Source organism: Scylla paramamosain, chromosome 26 (assembly GCF_035594125.1).
Source record: "Scylla paramamosain isolate STU-SP2022 chromosome 26, ASM3559412v1, whole genome shotgun sequence".
Lineage (NCBI taxonomy): Eukaryota > Metazoa > Arthropoda > Malacostraca > Decapoda > Portunidae > Scylla > Scylla paramamosain.
The window spans coordinates 17,637,604-17,658,787 of NC_087176.1; the positions used below are offsets into that span (position 1 = coordinate 17,637,604).

The 21,184-nt window shown below is 48.8% G+C and overlaps 3 protein-coding genes across 3 annotated transcripts; 1 reads left to right on the top strand and 2 right to left on the bottom strand.

Moving 5' to 3' along the window:
- The first annotated feature begins 3,564 nt into the window (after positions 1 to 3,564).
- LOC135113853 (uncharacterized protein K02A2.6-like) lies at positions 3,565 to 4,722 on the top strand. Its single transcript, XM_064029475.1, has one exon. The coding sequence runs from the start codon at positions 3,565 to 3,567 to the stop codon at positions 4,720 to 4,722; it is 1,158 nt and encodes a 385-aa protein (XP_063885545.1).
- A 974-nt stretch (positions 4,723 to 5,696) lies between these two features.
- On the bottom strand, positions 5,697 to 18,083 carry LOC135113854 (uncharacterized). The gene is made up of 5 exons (XM_064029476.1): positions 18,009 to 18,083; positions 16,534 to 17,537; positions 16,001 to 16,388; positions 15,649 to 15,891; positions 5,697 to 5,819 (listed from the first exon to the last, which is right to left on the bottom strand). Exons 1-5 carry the CDS (start codon positions 18,081 to 18,083, stop codon positions 5,697 to 5,699), a joined length of 1,833 nt encoding a protein of 610 aa, XP_063885546.1.
- Positions 18,084 to 18,340: 257 nt separating this feature from the next.
- Positions 18,341 to 19,384, bottom strand: LOC135113855 (uncharacterized). The gene has a single exon (XM_064029477.1). It carries the CDS (start codon positions 19,382 to 19,384, stop codon positions 18,341 to 18,343), a length of 1,044 nt encoding a protein of 347 aa, XP_063885547.1.
- Between the last annotated feature and the right edge of the window lie 1,800 nt (positions 19,385 to 21,184).

Here is a 21,184-nt window from a genome sequence, read left to right on the forward strand (position 1 = left end):
TCTCTCTCTCTCTTTCTCTCTCTCTCTCTCTCTCTCTCTCTCTCTCTCTCTCTCTCTCTCTCTCTCTCTCTCTCTCTCTCTCACACACACACACACACACACATTATTTTAAAATCTCGAGCACATAATTACTCCTCTTCCCCATTTAAAAGCCCTTACTTCCTGTTGCTCTTTTGTATTGAGTCACATATTGTATAGTTGAAGAGTTCGTCTTTACTACATGTAGGGTGTACGATATGTTGAGACATGCCCGCGGCAGCACCAGCCCGCGCCACTTGTAACAAAGGCAGTCAGCACTCAGTAAAGGTCAGAGCAGGACGCAGTCTTTCATTCCTCTTGGACCTCAGACATGGCGCAGTGAGCTGACTCCGGACCTTCACCATGGCCACACCCAACAGACCCGTCGTTAGGACCCGCAGGTCCCCTGCTATAGCGTCCAGGGGCCTCACAAGCGCCCTGGCACAAGCAAGAGCCGTGATCCAGGTCCAGGCCCTGTCTTCTCTACAAGCCGGCCTCACCGCAGCGGACAGCAGCGGCCATGGCGGCCACCCAGCACGTCAACCCCTGACCTCTGCCCCGGAGAAGTGCGAGATCGAACTGACGTCCGCCACCTTCAGAACCTGGCGCCGCTCTATGACCGCATGGATGCAACTCTGCAAGTTCCCACCACGAGAAGCGGTACAACACATACGACTCACTTGTGTTCCCGCCTTGCAGCGTGCAGTGGACACCCGATACACCGACGCCCAGTGGAGCGCTCTCACGCCGGAGGAGGCCCTGGACGCGCTTGACAAGTTAGTGCTCCGCTCCTCCAGCCAAGCGGCCCTGTGGGCGGACTTCTTCGGTGCGTCGCAGGGGCAAGACGAGCCCAACGGTGAGTTCTTCCGACGCTGTGCGCAGAAGGCCGCGGATTGTGCGTTTCAGTGCCCAGAGTGTCAGTGTGATTTAGCGGAGTACGTTCTGCTTCGGAAGCTTGTGGTAGGCCTAAGTGACGAAGAGTTAAAACGTCACGTGTTCCAGACGTGCGAGTCATACACGAGTGTCGATGCCTTGAGGGCCGTGTGCAGTGCTTTCGAGGCGGCCCGCCGCGATGCGGGGGGTAGCCGCCTTCATGCCGCCTGTGCGGCTGGCACCGCAGCCGAGAGCGGAGAGCCTGCCTCGGCAGACGTGGCAGCGGCGCGCACACCTGCAGCCCCGTCAAGGAAGAACCTGCCACCATGTGGATATTGTGGGGACAGCCATGCCCCTGGCCGTTCAAATTGCCCCGCCAGGACAGTCACATGCTCTTACTGCAACAAAGTGGGGCACATGAAGAAATGTTGCAGAAGCAGGAGAGGACACCCCGCCTCCGCCAGTAAGCAGGCAGCTCCAGCCTCACCTTTATCGGAGGTGTCCAGTGCAGTGACTGTAGCCGACGCCCACAGTACACCCCAGCCTACGATAGACGTCATTGTATCACGGGGGGACGGCAAGGAGGAACGCAAGGCTTCCGCCGTGGCAGACACGGGTGCTCAGGTGTGCGTAGCTGGCCCGTCACTACTCCACACCCTTGGTATCGAACCTTCCCAGCTTCAAAGCCGGGCCGGCCTCCGCGATGTGGCTAACCTACGTCTACGGTGCATGGGATCAACAATATGTCAAGTCACCCTGGGGAAACGTTCGACTATCCAAGACGTGTACATCATCCAGTCGGCGAGGCAGTTCTACCTCTCCCTGGCGGCGTGCAAGGCTTTGGGTCTCGTGCCGGACACCTTCCCACACTGCACACTGCCAAGCGTTGGTGCGGCGGCGATCTCCCAACCACTCGCCACCACCGGCCCCACGCGGCCCCCTGCCATACCATTCGCCCCCCTGGAGGAGAATGTAAACTCGCTTGAGAACTGGCTTCGACAACACTTCTCTGCAACGGCATTCAACACCAGCAGAACACCCCTCCCTGTGATGTCTGGCAAGCCTCACCACATCCATCTCCTGCCCGGCGCTACACCCTATGCCTGCCACACTCCAGCGTCCGTCCCTCGACACTGGGAAGAGGAAGTAAAAGCACAGCTCGACGAGGACGTGCGGAGGGGCGTGATACAGCCTGTCCCAGCTGGCGAAGCCACAGAATGGTGTACGAGAATGGTTGTGGTAGCTAAAAAGTCCGGCCAACCGAGACGCACTGTGGATTACCAGCGTCTAAACGCCCAGTGTCTGCGGGAGACTCACCACACTCCCGCCCCATTCGACATGGTTTCAGGCGTGCCTCTCCACTCTTACAAGACCGTGGCTGATGCGTACTGGGGATTCCACCAGGTGGAGCTTGATAAGGAGAGTCGCCGCCTCACTACTTTCATCACTCCCTGGGGAAGATACCAGTACTGTAGGACACCAATGGGTCACTGCTCTGCCTCTGACGCCTATACAAGACGCTTCGACGACGCAATCCAAGACATCCCCAGAAAATACAAATGCGTGGACGACACCCTACTGTATGACATGGGCATTGAAGAGGCGTTCTGGCACGCCTATGACTTCTTGAGGACGTGCGCTGAGGCAGGAATCACACTGAAGCCAGAGAAGTTCCAGTTTTGCAGGCGGGAGGTGGAGTTCTTGGGGTTCCACCTGGGCTGGGATGCGTACAAGCCCACGTCTGATCGACTAGCCGCGATCGACAGCTTCCACATGCCAGTCAAGCCCACCATATCGGATATCCGATCATGGCACGGCTTTGTCAACCAGTTGGCCCCGTTCCTTGCCACCGCACCAGTAATGAGCCCCTTCAGAGAGCTTCTGAAGAAACCCTCCGGAAAGCACGTATACTGGGATGAACAACTGCAGGCCAAGTTCTGACAGGCCCAGAACACGATCTGCCAGCTAGCGAAGGATGGTCTCGTCTACTACGACAGATCCCGAGCCACAACAGCCATCACTGACTGGAGCAAAGAAGGAGTGGGATTTGTCGTCCTTCAACAGTACTGCAACTGCTCAACGGTCGACACACCCTTTTGCTGTAAGGGAGGCTGGCGTCTGGCGCTCTGCGGAAGCCGCCACCTCAACCCGGCTGAGTCTGGGTACTCCGCGGTGGAAGGTGAGGCCCTAGCAGTTGTATGGTGTCTTCAGAAGGCCAGGCTGTTTCTGCTGGGCTGCCCTAACCTCTGCCTAGTTACTGACCACCGCCCGCTCGTCAAGCTACTGGGGAACAGGGCACTAACAGACGTGACCAACCCCCGGCTATTTAGACTGAAGGAAAAAACCCTACAGTTCAGGTTCACAATAAAGTATCTGCCGGGGAAGAAAAACTCTGCAGCGGATTTCTTGTCGCGCTACCCGGCCCTGAGAGCAGCTCCTGATTCCCTGGACATCGAACTCGACGAAGACCTGACGGCCTCCGTCGCTATAGTAACCATGGCTACCATACAAGATGGGTGCACAATGGATGAAGAAACAGTGAGAAGAGCAGCTGCTGACGACCCCGTGTATCAGATGTTGGTCGCCAAGGTGACGAGCTGAGACTGGCGAGAAAGCAGGTCACTTGAAGTCCCCTGCCTCCGTCCGTTCTACGGCATAAGGGAACGACTGGCCATGAACGAAGGGCTCCTCACGTACACGTACGATCAAGGAAACGTCCGCCTTGTCGTCCCTGAGAGTCTCCATAACCAAGTCGCTTCCAACCTCCACGCTAGTCACCAGGGATTAGACTCTATGATGCGCAGAGCCAGACAGTCCGTGTATTGGCCCGGCATGGAGGGAGACTTGCAGCATCACAGAGCATCGTGCGAGTCCTGCGATATCCACAGTCCATCATTGCCACGGGAGACCATGGAGCTCACCCCGCCTCCCGACTACCCGTTCCAGCACACTGTCGTTGACATGTTCCAGTGGGAGGGCCACACCTACATGGCCTATGCTGACCGGCTGACAGGTTGGCTCGAGGTGGCCCATTTCCCCAACGGTGCCAGCTCCTACAAGATCCAGACGCAGCTTAGGAAGTACTTTTCTCGCTACGGAGCCCCTGAACACATGTCTATGGACGGAGGAACCAACCTGACAAGCGCGGAGATGGACACCTTCTACAGGAACTGGGGGGTCTCGGTGCGCCTGTCGTCTGCCCAGTACCCTCAGTCTAATGGCAGGGCTGAGGTGGCAGTCAAGACAGCCAAGAGGATCATCAGGGACAACACTTCCCCAGGCGGCAGCCTTGACAATGACAAAGCAACTCTGGCCATCCTGCAATACCTGAACACTCCCCTGCGGTGTATCAACAAGTCACCAGCACAGCTGGCCACTGGCAGACAACTTCGCGACGGGGTACCCATGGCTGGACAACACCTGCGATTGGACCAATATTGGAGCCAAACGTTGCGAAAGAGAGAACGACTGATGGCGGAGGAGCAGGAAGCAGTGACAGCTTCGGACACTCCAAGGAACCTCCAACCCCTCTCGACAGGTGCCAGGGTCCGCATCCAGAATCAGGCCTCTAACCGGTGGGACCGGACGGGGGTGATAACAGAGGTCTTGCCCTACCGCCAATACACCGTCAGGCTAGACGGTAGCGGCCGTCTGTCTCTGAGGAACCGGAGACACTTAAGGTGTGTGAAAGCTGGAACAGGCAGTACCCCTGGTGCCCCACCCACCGCAAACCCCAGCAGCACACCCACCGGCACGACCTCGGCGCCCCAGGACAGACGCCCAAGCAGGAACAAGAAGCGTCCACTGTGGCTGAAAGATTATGAGGCGTAGGCTACTCGCCCTGTTTACCTTGCTCTATTGTAATTTCTGTTTATTTGTTTCCAGTACACCCTTTCTTTTCTATCAAATAAAAGAGTACTATTATTTTGGAGGGGGGATGTAGGGTGTACGATATGTTGAGAGATGCCCGCGGCAGCACCAGCCCGCGCCACTTGTAACAAAGGCAGTCAGCACTCAGTAAAGGTCATAGCAGGATGCAGTCTTTCATTCCTCTTGGACCTCAGACACTACAGAGTAATCAGAATCCACCCAGCCTTTTGTAAGTTGCTCCCAGTGATTTTTTTTAAAGATAAATATCTTTGTATCTCACCGCTCGTAGTATATGTGGGAGCAAGATAGGTCGTTGTGCGCCACCCTCCCATCCCTCCCCACATCTCTCAGCAAAGTGGGACCGCCTAAATTCTCCCATTCCCACGCCAACCAGTCGAGCTCAGACAGTCAGAAGACCAACACATAGTGAACGAGGAGGGAACACTGACACAGAATAGTGGTAGATTTGCCTGTTTTAGAGGGCGCTTGTTAGTTAATGTTATATATGGGTTAGCAGCAGCACTGCCCTTCTCGATTTAAGTAGGCAACACACCAGTCATAAGAGTATGACTGAGTGTGGACTTGCCATGAAAATTTGGGTTGGTTGCGGGCTTCCCCCTTGCCTGTCCCTGTCCGCTTGTAACATCTTGTAGTATCATTAAATGCTACTGAGCTTCATAGTTCTTTTATGACCTCTGGATCCAGAGGATTATAGTTTCTCTATTGGACAGTAATGTATATTCCTTCCCCGGCAGTCTCCTGTCGGGGTGGTCTTGTCCGTCTTCTATGAAGCTGTATATGGTATCGTTCGGCAGGAGAAGATATTCTATGAGCGTGGGTGTTTTTATTGTTTCGTGAGGATGGTAACTCATAGTCATTTGTCCTTTGTCATAGTTGTGATCCCTAGGACGTGGATTATATGATTCTTTCCCACCCTACACTGCACAGGAGGCAATGTAGGGAGGCTGACCCCAGGTAGTGGCAGCAATGAAGAAAGGGTCGGGGGCGGAACATGGTGTTACAACTGCTTGTATAAGAGTTGCAGGACCAAAGGGACCCTGTAAACCAGAGGTTGGGCACCACACTAGATTACATAGGTGATACAGTAATCTAGGGAAGCTAACTGAATTAAAGGCAACAGTGAAGGGTGGGACACGGTATCTGTGGTCGTAACAACGCGCACACACACACACGCATATATATATATATATATATATATATATATATATATATATATATATATATATATATATATATATATATATATATATATATATATATATATATATATATATATATATAAATTTTTTCACATATTGTACTTTGCAAGAAGGAACATTAGCATGTTAACAGTAGAATTGAAACAGATAACAAAGCAGAGTCGATATGGGTAGATATTAAGGAAGGATCGCAGTTAGTAGTACTAGGGGTAGTGTACAAACCACCGACCAGTTCAAAGGAAATTAACACCTCATTGTGGCAGGAATTAAATAGAGCAGGCAGGTACAGTCAGGTATGTGTGGTAGATTTTAATTTTAGGAATATCGAATGGAGTCTGATGGTGGGTAACAAGGAAGCAGAGGAATTTCTTGAGGTAATTCAGGATAATTTTTTAAAACAGGTAGTCGTAGAACCCACTAGGGGGAATAATATTCTAGATTTAATTTTTGCTAACAGGGAGGAAGCAGTCGTGCAGGTAGGGATTGGAGGACAGCTAGGTAACAGTGACCATAGGGAAATTAGGTACAATTTAGAATAGGAAGAAACTTTTAGAAGCAAAAAACACTAGTAATATACCTGACTTTAGGAGAGCAGATTTTGAGGAATTAAAAAGGTACCTCCAAGGAGTGGATTTGCAACGGATGCAGGGTGAGGTCAGTTCCGGGGCGGAGTTCAGAGAGATAAGGCAGGATGAGAGAGGTGAGGTGTGGCGTGAGGGTGTAGGACAAGAGGAGGAAAGATGTGTCCGGAAGGGGCAAAGGAGAGGGCGAGGGGGAGCTAGGTGTTAGTATGTTGGAATGTCAGGTCATGCTGAAATGAGAGAGGTGAGGTCGAGGCGAGTAGATGAGGGAGTGGAGAGGATGGTAGGGGCCGAGATGAGGGGACTAGGTGAGCTAGATGTAGATGAATTGTATAAATATTTCATAGATAAAGTTCATACAGGTCAGTTAGCAAATATCCCGTATAGGGTAATAAGATCACAGAAAAATGACCCTAAATGGATGACTGCTAGGTAAAAACATTATATAGGGTGTAAGAGAAATATATATAAGAGATTAAGGGCAGGTGAAGAAGTGTGATGGTCACAATATAATGAATTAGTTAGAACAGTCAGGAAGTTTACGAGGAAAGCTGAGGGCAATTATGAATAAAAGGTAGCCAGCCAAGGGATTTTATCAGGTATACAGGACGAAGAATAAGGATACTATAGGTCTACTAAAGGCAGCAGATGGGGAGCTGGTTAGTTGTGGGGAGGAGATTAGTAAACTTTTGAATGAGTATCTTTTAACTGTCTTCACCCAGGAAAACATGCAGGATATGCCAGATAGTGAACAGATGTTTAGAGCAGATGAGAATGAGAAGCTGACATATTTCCATAAATAGGGAGATAGTGGAACAGGAGATAGATAGGCAAAAAAAGTTCAAGACACCAGGACCAGATGAAATATATCCCAGAGTACTTAAGGAATGCAAAGAGATTATTAGTGAGCCGTTAGTTTCTGTCTTTAGGAAATCACTGGAGTCGGGTGAGGTACCAGTAATGTGGAGGCAGGCTAATGTAGTACCCATCTTTAAGAAAGGAGATAAAACTTTAACGTCTAACTATAGACCTGTCAGCTTAACTTCAGTTGTAGGTAAAATATTAGAGTTAATAACAGCGAGGAACATTAGGGAACATTTAGACAAACATAACTTGATAAATCAGTCACAGCATGGCTTCACGAAGGGGAAGTCTTGCCTGACAAACTTGTTAAGTTTTTACAGTAAAGTGTACGAGGCAGTAGATAATGGTGATAGTTATGATATCTTATATCTGGACTTTAATAAAGCATTTATTTGACAAAGTACCCCATCAAAGGTTCCTGGGAATGGTTAGGGCACACGGGATAGATGGGAAGGTGTTAGCCTGGATAGGGTCATGGCTTAGCGACAGGCGACAAAGAGTTGTAATAAACGGCTCGAAATCCGAGTGGGGTCATGTAATTAGTGGGGTGCCACAGAGATCAGTATTAGCGTCATTGTTATTTCTGATGTATATCAATGACTTGGATAGTGGAATTAGTAGTGATGTTAGTAAATTTGCGGATAACACAAAGATAGTAGATTAATTAGGTCAGAACCGGATGCCATCGCCTTGCAGGCAGATTTAGATAGAATGAATGAAAGGACGGACAGATGACAAATGCAATTTAATATCAATAAATGCAAAGTATTTAGTGTAGGTAGAGGAAACCCACACGGTAGGTACACATTAAACAACCTAACTCTGGTAGGTACACGGTACGAGAAAGATTTAGGAGTTATAGTTAGCTCTGAACTCCGTCTAGGGAAACAATGCATAGAAGCCAGAAAGAGGGCAAATAGGGTACTAGGATTAATTTTTGGGAGTGTTAAAAGTAGAAGGCCGGAAGTAATATTAAAATTGTACTTGGCGCTGGTCAGACCTCATTTAGACTACGCTGTGCAGTTCTGGTCCCCACATTACAGGAAAGATATAGGTTTTCTAGAATCAGTACAGAGGAGAATGACTAAAAGGATACAGGGGATGAGGAGTATTCCTTACGAGGCGAGACTGAAGTTGTTAAATTTACATTTTTTAGAGAGACGTAGGTTACGAGGGGACCTCATAGAAGTCTTTAAGTGGTGTAAGGGTTAGAACAAGGGGGATGTAAGCAAAATTCTTAGGATCAGCAACCAGGGTAGAACAAGAAATAACGGGTTCAAGCTTGAAAAATTTAGGTTTAGGAAGGAAATACAAAGAAATTGGTTCTCAAATAGAGTTAGATGAGTGGAACGGATTCAGTAATCATATTGTTAGTGCTAAGACACTAGAGAGCTTTAAGAGAAGATTAGACAGGTTTATGGATGGGGATAATAGATGGAAATAGGTAGGTATATTTCATACAGGGACTGCCACTGGTCGCTTCTTGCAGTTTCCCTTATTTCTTATGTTCTTATGTTCTATGTTATTGTATCTCAATACGGTCAAATTGTTGTTTATTTATTTATTTATCTATTTATTTATTTATTTATCTATTTATTTATTTATTTATTTTATTTTATTTTATTTTATTTTTTTAATACAGGGTCATAATTTCATATGATTAACATCTACGTATCCATACTCAAAAAAAAAAAAAATGTTACCATATGGTTAGATTCTTTTTACTCAATTTATCTAAAATTTTATAAAATCTAATAACACAAGTGGAAGCTGTAGTGATAACTTGAAATATCGCTTCATTAGACTCGCATTTCGTCACTGACAGAGTCCCGTGAGCCAAGGTCTAGACAACAATCCTTTAGTTGCATGAGCTAACACTGTTCCAACATCGTTACTTTACAGTGCTGTCAATATCCTAATTCTCTCCCTTACGTTTCTTAATACATGGCTAATCGTTTTCTTAATGCTTGACTGAAAAATTTCTTCTCCCCTCACTCCTAACATTTCTTTTTATTTCAAGTCACTTTATCGACTCAGTCTATTTATCGTTTATTTAAGCCTGGACATCAGACATACGCTTCCACGTTTATCCCGGGTTTCAACTTAACCCGGAAACAATGTCAAAATATATTTTCTAAATATCAACTAATAGTAACTTTATACACCTTCAATTTCTTCAAATCAGGTATTTACATCAGCTGTCATGACAACTCTTTCTACCGTTGCGTTTACTCATGATGATGCGCGCTTCTATCACTCTTCAGAATATTTCAACATTATTTCAGTCGCTCACTTCTGTATGAAAAGTCCTATCTATATATTGTTTATTTTTCGGCTCTTATGTTTCTTCCATTAAATTTATCGTCTTCCCGCACTTGCTTCTTTCAGTGAAAATGTTCCTATCATGTATAACGACAGTTTATGTTTCATAAGGCATCTCCTTCACGTCTCTGGGCAATTATTACTTATTTTATTTATTTATTTATTATTATTGTTATTTTATTTTATTTTATTTTATTTTATTTACTTATTTATTTATTTATATATTTATTTTATTTATTTATTTATTTTTTTCGCTATCGAACAGAATTTGCCATTTGTACAGTTAGATGTTTTATAGTGAAATCTTATCCTTGTGATCTTGTATCAAATTCCTCAGCACCTGTGTTCCCTACCGTGGCTCAATCTATCTATCAACCGTCTAGAAATCAACAATATTTGCATTTTTTATACCAATTTTAATGACGTCTATGACATGTTGGACATTGGTATTGTCTTGATATGTGTGTTTCCCTGTGTGTTTTTATTTCTCCCATTATTTTGTATATTACTGGCGAAACAAGTGACAAATGATCGTTGCAAGAGGCCATAATTCCATTTATCAGACTAACAATATAATTCACCGAACATATTTCAAAACTTTTTTTTTTTTTCTTAATCAGAGCAAGATGATTTAAAGAATCAAGTGAAGTAACCCTAAAATTTATGGGAGTGAGAACCCTTATGACGACAGCTTGCGAGCAACACACACAGAGTGAATAGCTTAACTGATTTCACATTTATTTTATTTTTATATTGTGATTAAAATTTCACACTACGTATTACAGTACATCACCTAATTTTGCAGGCTACTCAACAACAAATAATTACAACATCTATTGCAGCAAATCATTACAACTTTCATTTCGCATTCCCGCATCCTATTTTTCCAATATCCTAAGTCTTGCAATATCAACCCTGACAATATCTGTCTTTGCACTATCAATATATACAATATTATCTTTCCAACATAAGTCCCATCGCTGCCACCAATGTCGTGCTTCTATGTTGCACAATCTTGCTGCGCCCCTAATCCATAAGACTGGCCATTTGCACATATTTACACTGAGACGATCATATACGACTTCCTGCAACAGCGAAAAACTACGAAAATTGGATTAATCTCTCTTCACGCAAATTTCATAAAATATCTTGGAATACTTCACATTACACAATTCAAATCACTTCATGCAATTAACACTGAATGATAAAGTATATCCTACACAGATCCCGCAACTAATATTCAATAAGGGAGCACATCCTACGCATACCTAATCCCTACTCTGACTGCATTACAACTGTCTGGCTCTACTTGACGGCACTGTGAATGGCGGCTTGGCCATTTTGACCCTCTCTGGTCTTACACACCTCTGTCTAGCTTGTCTCTGTCTCCTGTTTATTCCCATCTCCTACTCCTCATAATATACACGTGATGTTTGAGCGACCTTTTGCCCAAATAAGGTTTCTATTACTGTAAGATTTATCTTCCCATTGTTCGATCATACAGATTATTTTCCTTCAACTTTCAATAAGGTTTATTCTCGAGTAAGTTTCGATATATCGCATCTTCATCCCATCAGGAACAAGAAGGTGATATTTCCTATGGTGTGTCAGCTGTTCGACTTTTCCACGTCATTTGCTGCCAGTGACCTCTGCTTTCTTTGTGTACTAATTTTACGATAGCCACCTGGTATCTCTTTTAATCTGCTGGTGTTCTCCGGCTGTGTTAGTCTTGTGATGACTCACTGCATCTTGCTGTTCTCCTCGGTGGTCGTGTCTCGTCTATCATCTATCAGGGTAGTGACAGCTTCTTGTAATTTTGGTACCTGCTTTCGTGTTTGTAATATTCTTCCCGCATTCATTCTTTCTACTTTTTTTTTTATTTACTCTTAATTTCTTCATTCTTTTTTCATTATTCCTTCTTCTTATGTGTTTAATTTCTTCTTGGCGACTGTTGAGTTACAACAACTCACGCATCTTGCCTCACGCCGGCCCAGCGATTTTTTCTCAAAAAGCTCGGCTGACGCATGCCTGTCCTGAGTAACTTGTGAGTCATTCAAGGCAACAAGGTCATGCTGTCACTCGTAACTGCACTGTTCCCTTTGGCGTTGGAAGAGAAGGTGCATAACATAGCACATCATCGCTTGCAGTGTGAATACTCACGCATCAAGCATCGCCAGCGTTTTCCCATGGCATCCCATATCAAACGTTTTGGTAAGACTTTGTGTTGCTGATCCGCTGACCGCTGAGAAGAGAGTCGGGATATACCTTTATTCTAAACGTGATTTCTTGTCTATACTTCTTTTGTATTGTCTACCTAAGTCTTCTTCCTATTAAAGAATCCGTCTCCTTCTCAAGATTTAATGAAATAAGCATATGTAGTCTTTTCCTAACGAGACTTTTTTACTTGTTACTTCATTATGAGTTAGGTGAGGGAAAAAGAAGAGATTTGACAGGAGGAGAAAAGTAAGAATCATGAAGGAAAGTGTAATAAGCACTAATTTGCATGAAAAAGAATAGGCATAGGAGTAGAATTAGAAGGAAATTAGAGACGCGTTAGAGAATCTAACGCCAGTATTAGAAAAATTGTGCAAGAGGTGAACAGGACGTTGTATTGATAACAGCCAAGCTTAACTATAAACAGCCGGTTTGTTTTATGCTCATTCAGCTCGTTAAAGGCTTACCTCTCTTTTGATGGAGATTAAAACGTCATTCATTTTGCTTGATATTATTGGCTATGGAAATCTATGACGTATGCTTAGGCACCTCTCGGACTATCCTCAAGTCACTTTTAACATCAGTAGCAGCTAGACACTAAGATGTTACAGACGCACAACCCGTGTCGCTCTGTCACGAACTATTCATAGACTTAGACTCTGACCAGACACAAGAGTCATAATAACTTTGCTTATAATCTTAAACGTGTGAATGAGTAGTAAAGAAGTGCACTGTTGTTAAGCTGTAACACTGTTGTTAAGCTGACAATTTATTTTTCTAAATAAATCGCAAAACGCCAGACGAACTTTGATAACCCACTTGCACGTGTGAGTGATGAATATTTAGAAAGAAAATAGTCTACTCCAATACCAAACTACGGCCACTGACACATCGCCGCCACAGTAGAACACACAGAGGAGTCACAAAAGTAGAAAATTAAAGTTTGTGAGCGGGCCACGATTCCTAATGAGACTTTATTTTTTTTAAGGGGGGTGAAAGGATAGAAAGCTAGCCAAAGAGAAAGTGGGTGGGAAGAGAAGGGGTGAAAGAAAGTGAAAGAAAAGATAGATAGTGGGCTTGACCACTTTGCTATTTTTTTTTTTTTTTTTTTTTTTGCTAACCATCAGACACACACTCATTCACACACTCACTCGCGAGTCACAAATGCATTGGTAGGGCCACTACTTTCCCTACAACACAGACTCAGGAGGAAGGTGTATCTGTCACACTGTGCTGGAGAGAGAGAGAGAGAGAGAGAGAGAGAGAGAGAGAGAGAGAGAGAGAGAGAGAGAGAGAGAGAGAGAGAGAGAGAGAGAGAGAGAGAGTATGTACTTCTTGTGCATTTCCCATGTGCATAACTTAGTGTGCCAGCCTTCCTCGAGAGATACACAACTAAACCGAGCATTTTTTGACTGCCTTGTGCTGTGACCCCGAGTTAAGTTATGTACAAAGTTGTGACTTAGACAAGTAAATACAATGACAAAGTATAAGGTGTCTCCTTAATAGACTCCGAATTTTCCACACTCGTCATTTCGTATGAAGATAAGTTGGTACATAATATATTCCTTGTTGTATCTAATAAGTTACATAATTAGAGTTTAATGTAATGAAATAAGGTAAGTAATTTTTGATAGGGTATAGTATATAGGATAAGGTGGGGTGGATAAGATAATTAGGTTAAGGTCTAGGTAAGGATAAGGAATTAGGATATAGGAGTAAGGGAATCTTCACGTAGTCTTCGGTGTTCAATTTGTAGTCCAATAGGTTCGTCCTTCCGGTTACAATCACAATCATACCTGTGAAAACTAGAAGAAAAATTAACCCTGTCGAGTAATTGTCTGAGGTTCCTCCATGTTAATAATGGTACTGCTCTTAAGGAACCAAGTGCGTTTGTTATTTCGTCCGGTCACAAGTTCTTCGCATTGCGTATTTTCACTCATTCTTATTGTTTCCCAGGTTTTTTGAGCTTTGTAATGGGTAGAGATATTTAGAGGAGTAATATTATATTTAATGTATAACTGCTCAGTATTCAATTGTTCGTCTTCATTACAATGTATAAATCTAACAGCTTTGTTTAGGAAACTGCAATTTTCTTTTTTAGATAAGGAAGCCATGCATATTGGTATTGTAGGATATTCTAGGACAGGTATTAATAAAGTTTCAACTAGAGTCATTTTCAGTTTAGGTGTTAATTTACTAAATCTTCTGAGTTGACTTAGAATTCCTCTGCCCTTACTTATTGTTTTTGTGATATGGCATATGAATCTTGTTGTAGTTTGCCGTTATTGCAAGTTTCGATTTATTTGCCAATGACTGATTTTTTTTAGATTTAAGTTGAGCAATTGGTATTATTTTAAATTTTCTTCACTTGTTTTTATTTTCCATTTTCTTTCAAATTTATTTATTCTTTCAATTTCTCTTTCAACTTTTACTTTCATCATTAATTTCGATTTACTTGCTGTTGTTATAATTTGGGTTATGTCATCCGCATATATAGCGTCCATACAGCCATATTCAGGTGGAGGAAGGTCGTTAGTATATAAAGGTGATAATACGCTGCCCTGCGGGACACCACTTAATAGTCTTATCTCATTATTATAATCATTACTGATGTTAATTTTGGCCTTTCTGTTGCCCAAGAAATTACACAAGGTTTTTTTCTAATACGTCAGGAAGTCCAAGTCTTAAGATTTTATATTTAAGCCTATTATAACACATTTCATCAAAAGCTTTGGCGACATCTCTTAGGACCAAGTACACCGGTTTTTTGTCCGTTAAAGCATTGGCGATTGTTTCGTAAGTTGTTGTTATTGCCGTGTGTGTACCTTTATAATAATGTCCTAAAACCATGTTGTCTTTCTTTCAAAATGTTATTTTCAGATAAAAAGGTGTTTAGTCTAGCTTGTATTAGTCTTTCAAAGATCTTACCAGGCACTTAAAGCAGTGAGATAGGGCGGTAATTTATTGGGTTTAAAGGGCTTTTATCGTTTTTTGGGTATGAATTTAATTATTGCTTCTTTCAAAACATAAGGAAAATATCCAATAGACAAACATGCGTTAAATATATATATATATATATATATATATATATATATATATATATATATATATATATATATATATATATATATATATATATATATATATATATATATATATATTTTTTTTTTTTTTTACTGTTCTAACGTTTTATGTGTGTAATTTTGTAATATTTGAATATTTATCTCATTATAGCCAGGAGCTTTCTTTTTCGATCTACGAACATAAGTTTATTTCGACTAAGGTAATTTCTCTAGTGTGGTAGTCATCAGTATTTAGTCTGTTTAAGTTAACTGTTGGAAATGAAATAACTCTTTTGTAATTTCCATTAATATATCCATTGACATGATCAGAGTGTTGTCAAAGTTGCTTTTCTTCCTCCTCTGTAATCATACTATATTATACACTTTACTATTATTTTCTAACGTCTAGGTTTATTGAGCATTATAGTATATTTTTAAATATATACATATAGCACAAAATATACATGAATGTACATATAATGCACAAAGTGGGCACCAGCCCTCAGGTCTGGGGTCTTGGGTCCCGGTGGCGGATCGTGCAGTGGTGCGGCGAGGTGTGCTGCTCGCCGGTTCAAGTCGTGAGCTGCGACCTGGTCAGCGGGACGGGGGTGCTGCTCTGAGCACTTGCAGCATCAAGTCTGTAGGCGTGTGGCGGAGAAGGGCAGTCTTGACTTCGCGGCTGCTGAGGAGACCACCGCCTACAGGGTGGGCGGCTGGCAGTGGCGTTGATCTGAGGGCGGCGGTGGCTGGGCAGGACAGAAGGTAGTGCACTAGCAGGTGGCGGCTGTGCCTCCCGCAGTTTTCGCACTCCTGCCCCTGGTAGCCGTCATACAGCTGTTCCCTGGTGCAGTAGCCAAGTCTCACGCGCTGCAGCAACACGCCATCAGCTCTGGGCTGCTACTGGGAGGCGTCCAACGACTGGTAGCCAGTGGCGGCGGTGTACCAAGCTGCTTGTCTCTTCTTTGTTTCCAGTTGCCGGTGTGTGTGGCGGGCGCGCTGGGTTGCGGGGGTTGCGGCGCGCCTGGCTCGCGCCCTCGCCGTCGCCAGCAGCCTCGTTGCCTCGTACTTCTACGTGGCTGGGTATCCAGATGAACCTCACCAGCCGTGCCTGCGCGGCGAGGCTCTGGAGGCTACCCAGGACGATGGTGACGAGGCCCACATTGTCGCTAGAGTATGGCTGTTCGAGAGCCTGTAGCACGGTTATGGAGTCGATGTGGAACACCACGGAGCGCTCCGGTCGGTGTTGAGCGTACTCCAGGGCCAGATGGATGGCCACCAGCTCTGTCTGCAGGGTGGAGCAGTGGTCGGGAGTCCTCTCGCACACCTCGGCCCCTCTGGTGATGGCAGCCGCGCCCGTCCTTCCGCTGTTGGAGTCAACCGACCCGTCGGTGTAGTACACGCCATGATGCCGTGCTGCCGCATCTCCTCCACGGCGCAGAGCGACTTGCCGCAGGTGGCTTTCCCGGGGGCGGGGCGCGGAAAGTGGGGGCAGGGAGGTCCGCCTATGGCCAGTCCTCCATGTAAGCCAGGTTGTGGGCGGCCAGCGTGCACTGCAGCAGCCACGGGTTGCGGCGGAGAGACTCGACGCCCTGAGTCCCCGCCAGCCTTGGTTTCCTCTGTGTCACTCCCTCCGCGTCACGCTGCTGCACCCTCGCTACGCGGTAGGCCATGATCTGCTGTACCCTGGTGGTGAGGGGCACCAGGTTGGTCTCGCTCTGCATGACGCATGCGCTGGACCACCTCGGTGACCCCAGCATGGTCCTCATCGCGGTGTTTTGTAGCACCTCGATCCGCTCTTGGTTTGGGGAGAGTGCTATGAGGACGGGAGCGCTGTAATCCACCAGCGAGCGTACAGTCTGCACGTAGTACCTGCGCAGGACGGAAAATGTGGCGGCCGCGGTGAGTCCCGTCATGACCCGCATCTCGTTCAGCCTAGCTTGTGTCCTCTCCCTCAGGTAGGCGGCGTGGGCTGTGAAGGACAGCCGCTTGTCCACCCACACACCAAGGTACTGGTAGGAGTTGGTCCATGCCAGCTCAACTCCCTGAACGCGGAGCTGCCAGGCTGGGTCTGCCGCCTTCACCATCATGGCCCGGGACTTCTCTGCCGAGATCTTGAGCCCCAGGTCCTGACACTTTCCGCTGATGAGGTCGAGTGCTTGCTGCGTCCTCCTGAGCTTGTTGCCCCTTCCGGTAACCACGAGGGCGAGGTCATCGGCGTAGCTCAGCAGGACGGTGCCCGCATGAAAAGGCAGTGCCACCAGCTGCTCCATCAGCAGGTTGAATAGCAGGGGGCTGAGGATGCCGGCCTGGGGCGTCCCGTTCTCGAATTCCTTGAAGCTCGACCTCAGGCCCTGGAACCTAACCCTGGCGCGGCGGTGCTGCAGGTAGTCGTGGAGCCAGGCCAGCAGCCTCCCTCGCACCCATTTCCTCACGAGTGTGTCGAGGATGGCGTGAGGGCTGGCTTCCTCCATCGCCTCCCTGACAGCCTTGTCACGGTGTTGTCGCAGCTGCTGCTGGATGTGTCATGTCTGGAGAGGGAGCTGGTCACTGGATCTCCGCGTGGTGAACATGGTAGCGAGCCTCTGCCTCCTGCTGCGGGTGGGCGGGGCGGGGCAGCGCCAAAGGCCGTCCTCACGCTCCTCCACAGCTGGCCTAGAGACGTGTGGTGGCTAAAAGTGGCGCATCACTCCAGCCACTTAGCCCCTCTGGTCCTCAGGGATACCTGCTGTGCGGTGGCGACTACGTCCTGCAGGAGTCTCAAGTTATTGGGGTTGGGCCGCCTGTTGTATAATTTCCTGTGCAAGTTGAAACGGTGGTTATGCTCGCGCACTTCATTATAGTACCACCAGTCTGGCGGCGGCTCGGGGTACACCTGGGGATGGCTGCGGTGCCTGCGGTCTGGACAGACGCCGTCAGGTCCCTCTTCTGTTGAAGAATGTCGGCGGGCGAGTGATAAGCGGCCTACCACTCGAGAAGCTTAAAACCTGGCTCAGTCTTCTCTCCTTATGTTCCAGCGTTGGGGAGGGCGAGGTGGGACCAGCGGGATCACTTTTACTCATGTTCCAGCGTGGGGGAGGGCGAGGTGAGACCGGCGGGATCGCTTTTTACTAAGCGCTTTATTATTAAAGGTTTATTGAGTATTATGTCACATATACATATATACATATTGCACAAAAAGAAAAATATACATGAATATACATAATACACAAAGCGGGCACCAGCCCGCAGGTGGGGGAGTCTTGGGTCCCGGTGGTGGGCGGTGCGGTGGCGCGGCGAGGAGTGCTGCTCGCCGGTCAGAAAAGGAGCTGCAACCTGTTCAGCGGGGCGGGGGCGCTGCCCTGAGAACTCGCAGCATCGGGTCTGTGGGCGTGTGGCGGACGATGAGGGCAGCCCTGGCCTCGCGGCTGCTGAGGAGATCACCGCCTACAGGATGGGCCGGTGGTGGCGGCGTTGGTCTGAGGGCGGCGGTGGCCGGACAGGACAGTAGGTAGTGCACTATTGGGTGGCGGCTGTGCCTCCCGCAGTGGTCGCACTCCTGCCCCCGAAAGTCGTCGTACAGCTGTTCCCTGGTGCAGTAGCCCAGCCTTACGCGTTGCAGCAACACGCCGTCTGCTCTGGGCTGCTGCTGGGAGGCGTCCAACGACTGGTAGCCAGTGGCGGAGGCGTACCAAGCTGCCTTTCTCTTCCTTGTTTCCAGCTGCCGGTGCGTGTGGCGGGCGCGCTTGGTTGCGGCGAGCCTGGCTTGCGCCCTCACTTGGCTCAGGCTGGGCGGCACATGCCTTGTCACCTGGGGGCCACTAGCAGCTCTCTTGGCGGCTGCGTCGGCAGCCTCGTTGCCTCGTACTCCCACGTGGCTGGGTATCCAGTTGAGCCTCACCCGTCGCCCCTGCGCGGCGAGGCTCTGGAGGCTACCCAGGATGGCGGTGACGAGGCCCACGTTGTCGCTGGGATACGGCTGTTGTAGAGCTTGTAGCCCCGTTCTGGAGTCGGTGTGGAGCACCACGGTGCGCTCCCGCCGGTGTTGAGCGTGCTCCAGGGCCAGCAGGATGGCCACCAGTTCTCTCTGCAGGGTGGAGCAGTGGTCGGGAGTCCTCTCACACACCTCGGCCCCTCTGGTGATGGCAGCAGCGCCCGTCCTTCCGCTGTCAGGGTCAGCCGAGCCGTCGGTGTAGTACACAACACTGTCTGGCTCGGTGACCTGCGCCATGGCCATGAAGGCGTGCTGCCGCATCTCCTCCACGGCGCAGAGCGCCTTGCTGGTGGGCAGCTGTGTGGCGGAGAACTCTGCCACGGGTGGCTCCCACGGGGGTGGGGCGCGGAAGGTGGGGGCAGGGAGGTCCGCCTGTGGCCAGTTCTCCATGCGAGCCAGGTTGTGGGTAGCCAGCGTGCACTGCAGCAGCCACGGGTTGCGGCGGAGAGATTCGGCGCCCTGCGTCCCCGCCAGCCTCAGTCTCCTCTATGTCACTCCCTCCGCGTCACGCTGCAGCACCCTCGCTACGCGGCAGGCCGTGATCTGCTGTACCCTGGTGGTGAGGGGTACCAGTCTGGTCTCGCTCTGCATGACGCATGCGCTGGACCACCTCGGTGCCCCCAGCATGGTCCTCATTGCGGTGTTTTGTAGCACCTTGATCCGCTCCTGCTGGTTTGGAGAGAGTGCTATGAGGACGGGGGCGCTGTAATCCACCAGAGAGCGAACAGCGTGCACGTAGTACTGGCGCAGGACGGAAAAAGTGGCGCCCGCGCTGATTCGCGTCATGGCCCGCATCTCGTTCAGCCTAGACTGCGTCCTCTCCCTCAGGTAGGCGGCGTGGGCTGTGAAGGACAGCCGCTTGTCCACCCACACACCGAGGTACTGGTAGGAGTTGGTCCATGCCAGCTCAACTCCCTGGACGCGGAGCTGCCAGGCTGGGTCTGCCGCCTTCACCATCATGGCCCGGGACTTCTCTGCCGAGATCTTGACCCCAGGTCCTGGCATTTCCCGCTGATGAGGTCGAGTGCCTGCTGCGTCCTCCTGAGCTTGTTGCCCCTTCCGATGACCACGAGGGCGAGGTCATCGGCGTAGCTCAGCAAGACGGTGCCAGCATGGAAAGGCAGTGCCACTAGCTGTTCCATCAGCAGGTTGAACAGTAGGGGGCTGAGGATGCCGCCCTGGGGCGTCCCGTTCTCAAGTACCTTGAAGGTTGACCTCAGGCCCTGGAACCTAACCCTGGCGCGGCGGCGCTGCAGGTAGTCGCGGAGCCAGGCCAGCAGCCTTCCTCGCACCCCTTTCCGCACGAGTGCGTCGAGGATGGCGTGAGGGCTGGCTAGCTCGAACGCCTTCTCGAGGTCGATGAAGACGATGACGGCGGGGCGGTGGTCAATTTGGGTCAGCAAGGCGAGGATGCTGTCTGCCGTGCTCACTCCGCGGGTGTAGCCGAACACATGTGGGTGAGAGGGCCCCACGCGCCACTGTAGCCGCGCGAGCACCATCCTCTCAGCCGTTTTGGCCGTGCAGCTGAGGAGAGAGATGGGTCTGATCTTGGTGGGCTTCCTCGGCTTTGGAATCGGCTGAATGTCGGCTTCCTTCCACGCGGGCGGCAGACAGCCCGCCATCCATGAGGCGTTGATGGTGGCCAACAGCGCGGCGTCCCCAGCCGGCCCAGCGTGCGCCAACATGGAGTATGGCACGCCGTCCGCCCCCGCTGCCGTGTCGCGGCCTCTCCTCCTAGACCGCTCCAGCTCTTGAAGGGAGAAGGGCTGGTCAGTGACGTCGGCTTCCTCCATCGCCTCCCTGACAGCCTCGTCGCGGTGTGGTCGGAGATGCTGCTGGATGCGTTGTGTCTGGGGAGGAAGCTGGTCACTGGAGCTCCGCGTTGTGAACATGGCGGCAAGCCTCTCTGCCTCCTGCTGCGGGTGCGGGTGGGCGGGCGGGCGGGGCGGGGCAGCGCCGGAGGCTGTCCTCACGCTCCTCCACAGCTGGCCTAAAGACGTGTGGTGGCTAAAAGTGGCGCACCACTCCAGCCACTTAGCCTCTCTGGCCCTCAGGGATACCTGCCGTGCGCGGGCCACCACATCCTGTAGGAGTCTTAGGTTGTTGGGGTTGGGGCGCCTTTTGTACAGTTTCCTGTGCTGGTTGACACGGTGGTTGTGCTCGCGCACCTCGTCGTTGTAGTACCACCAG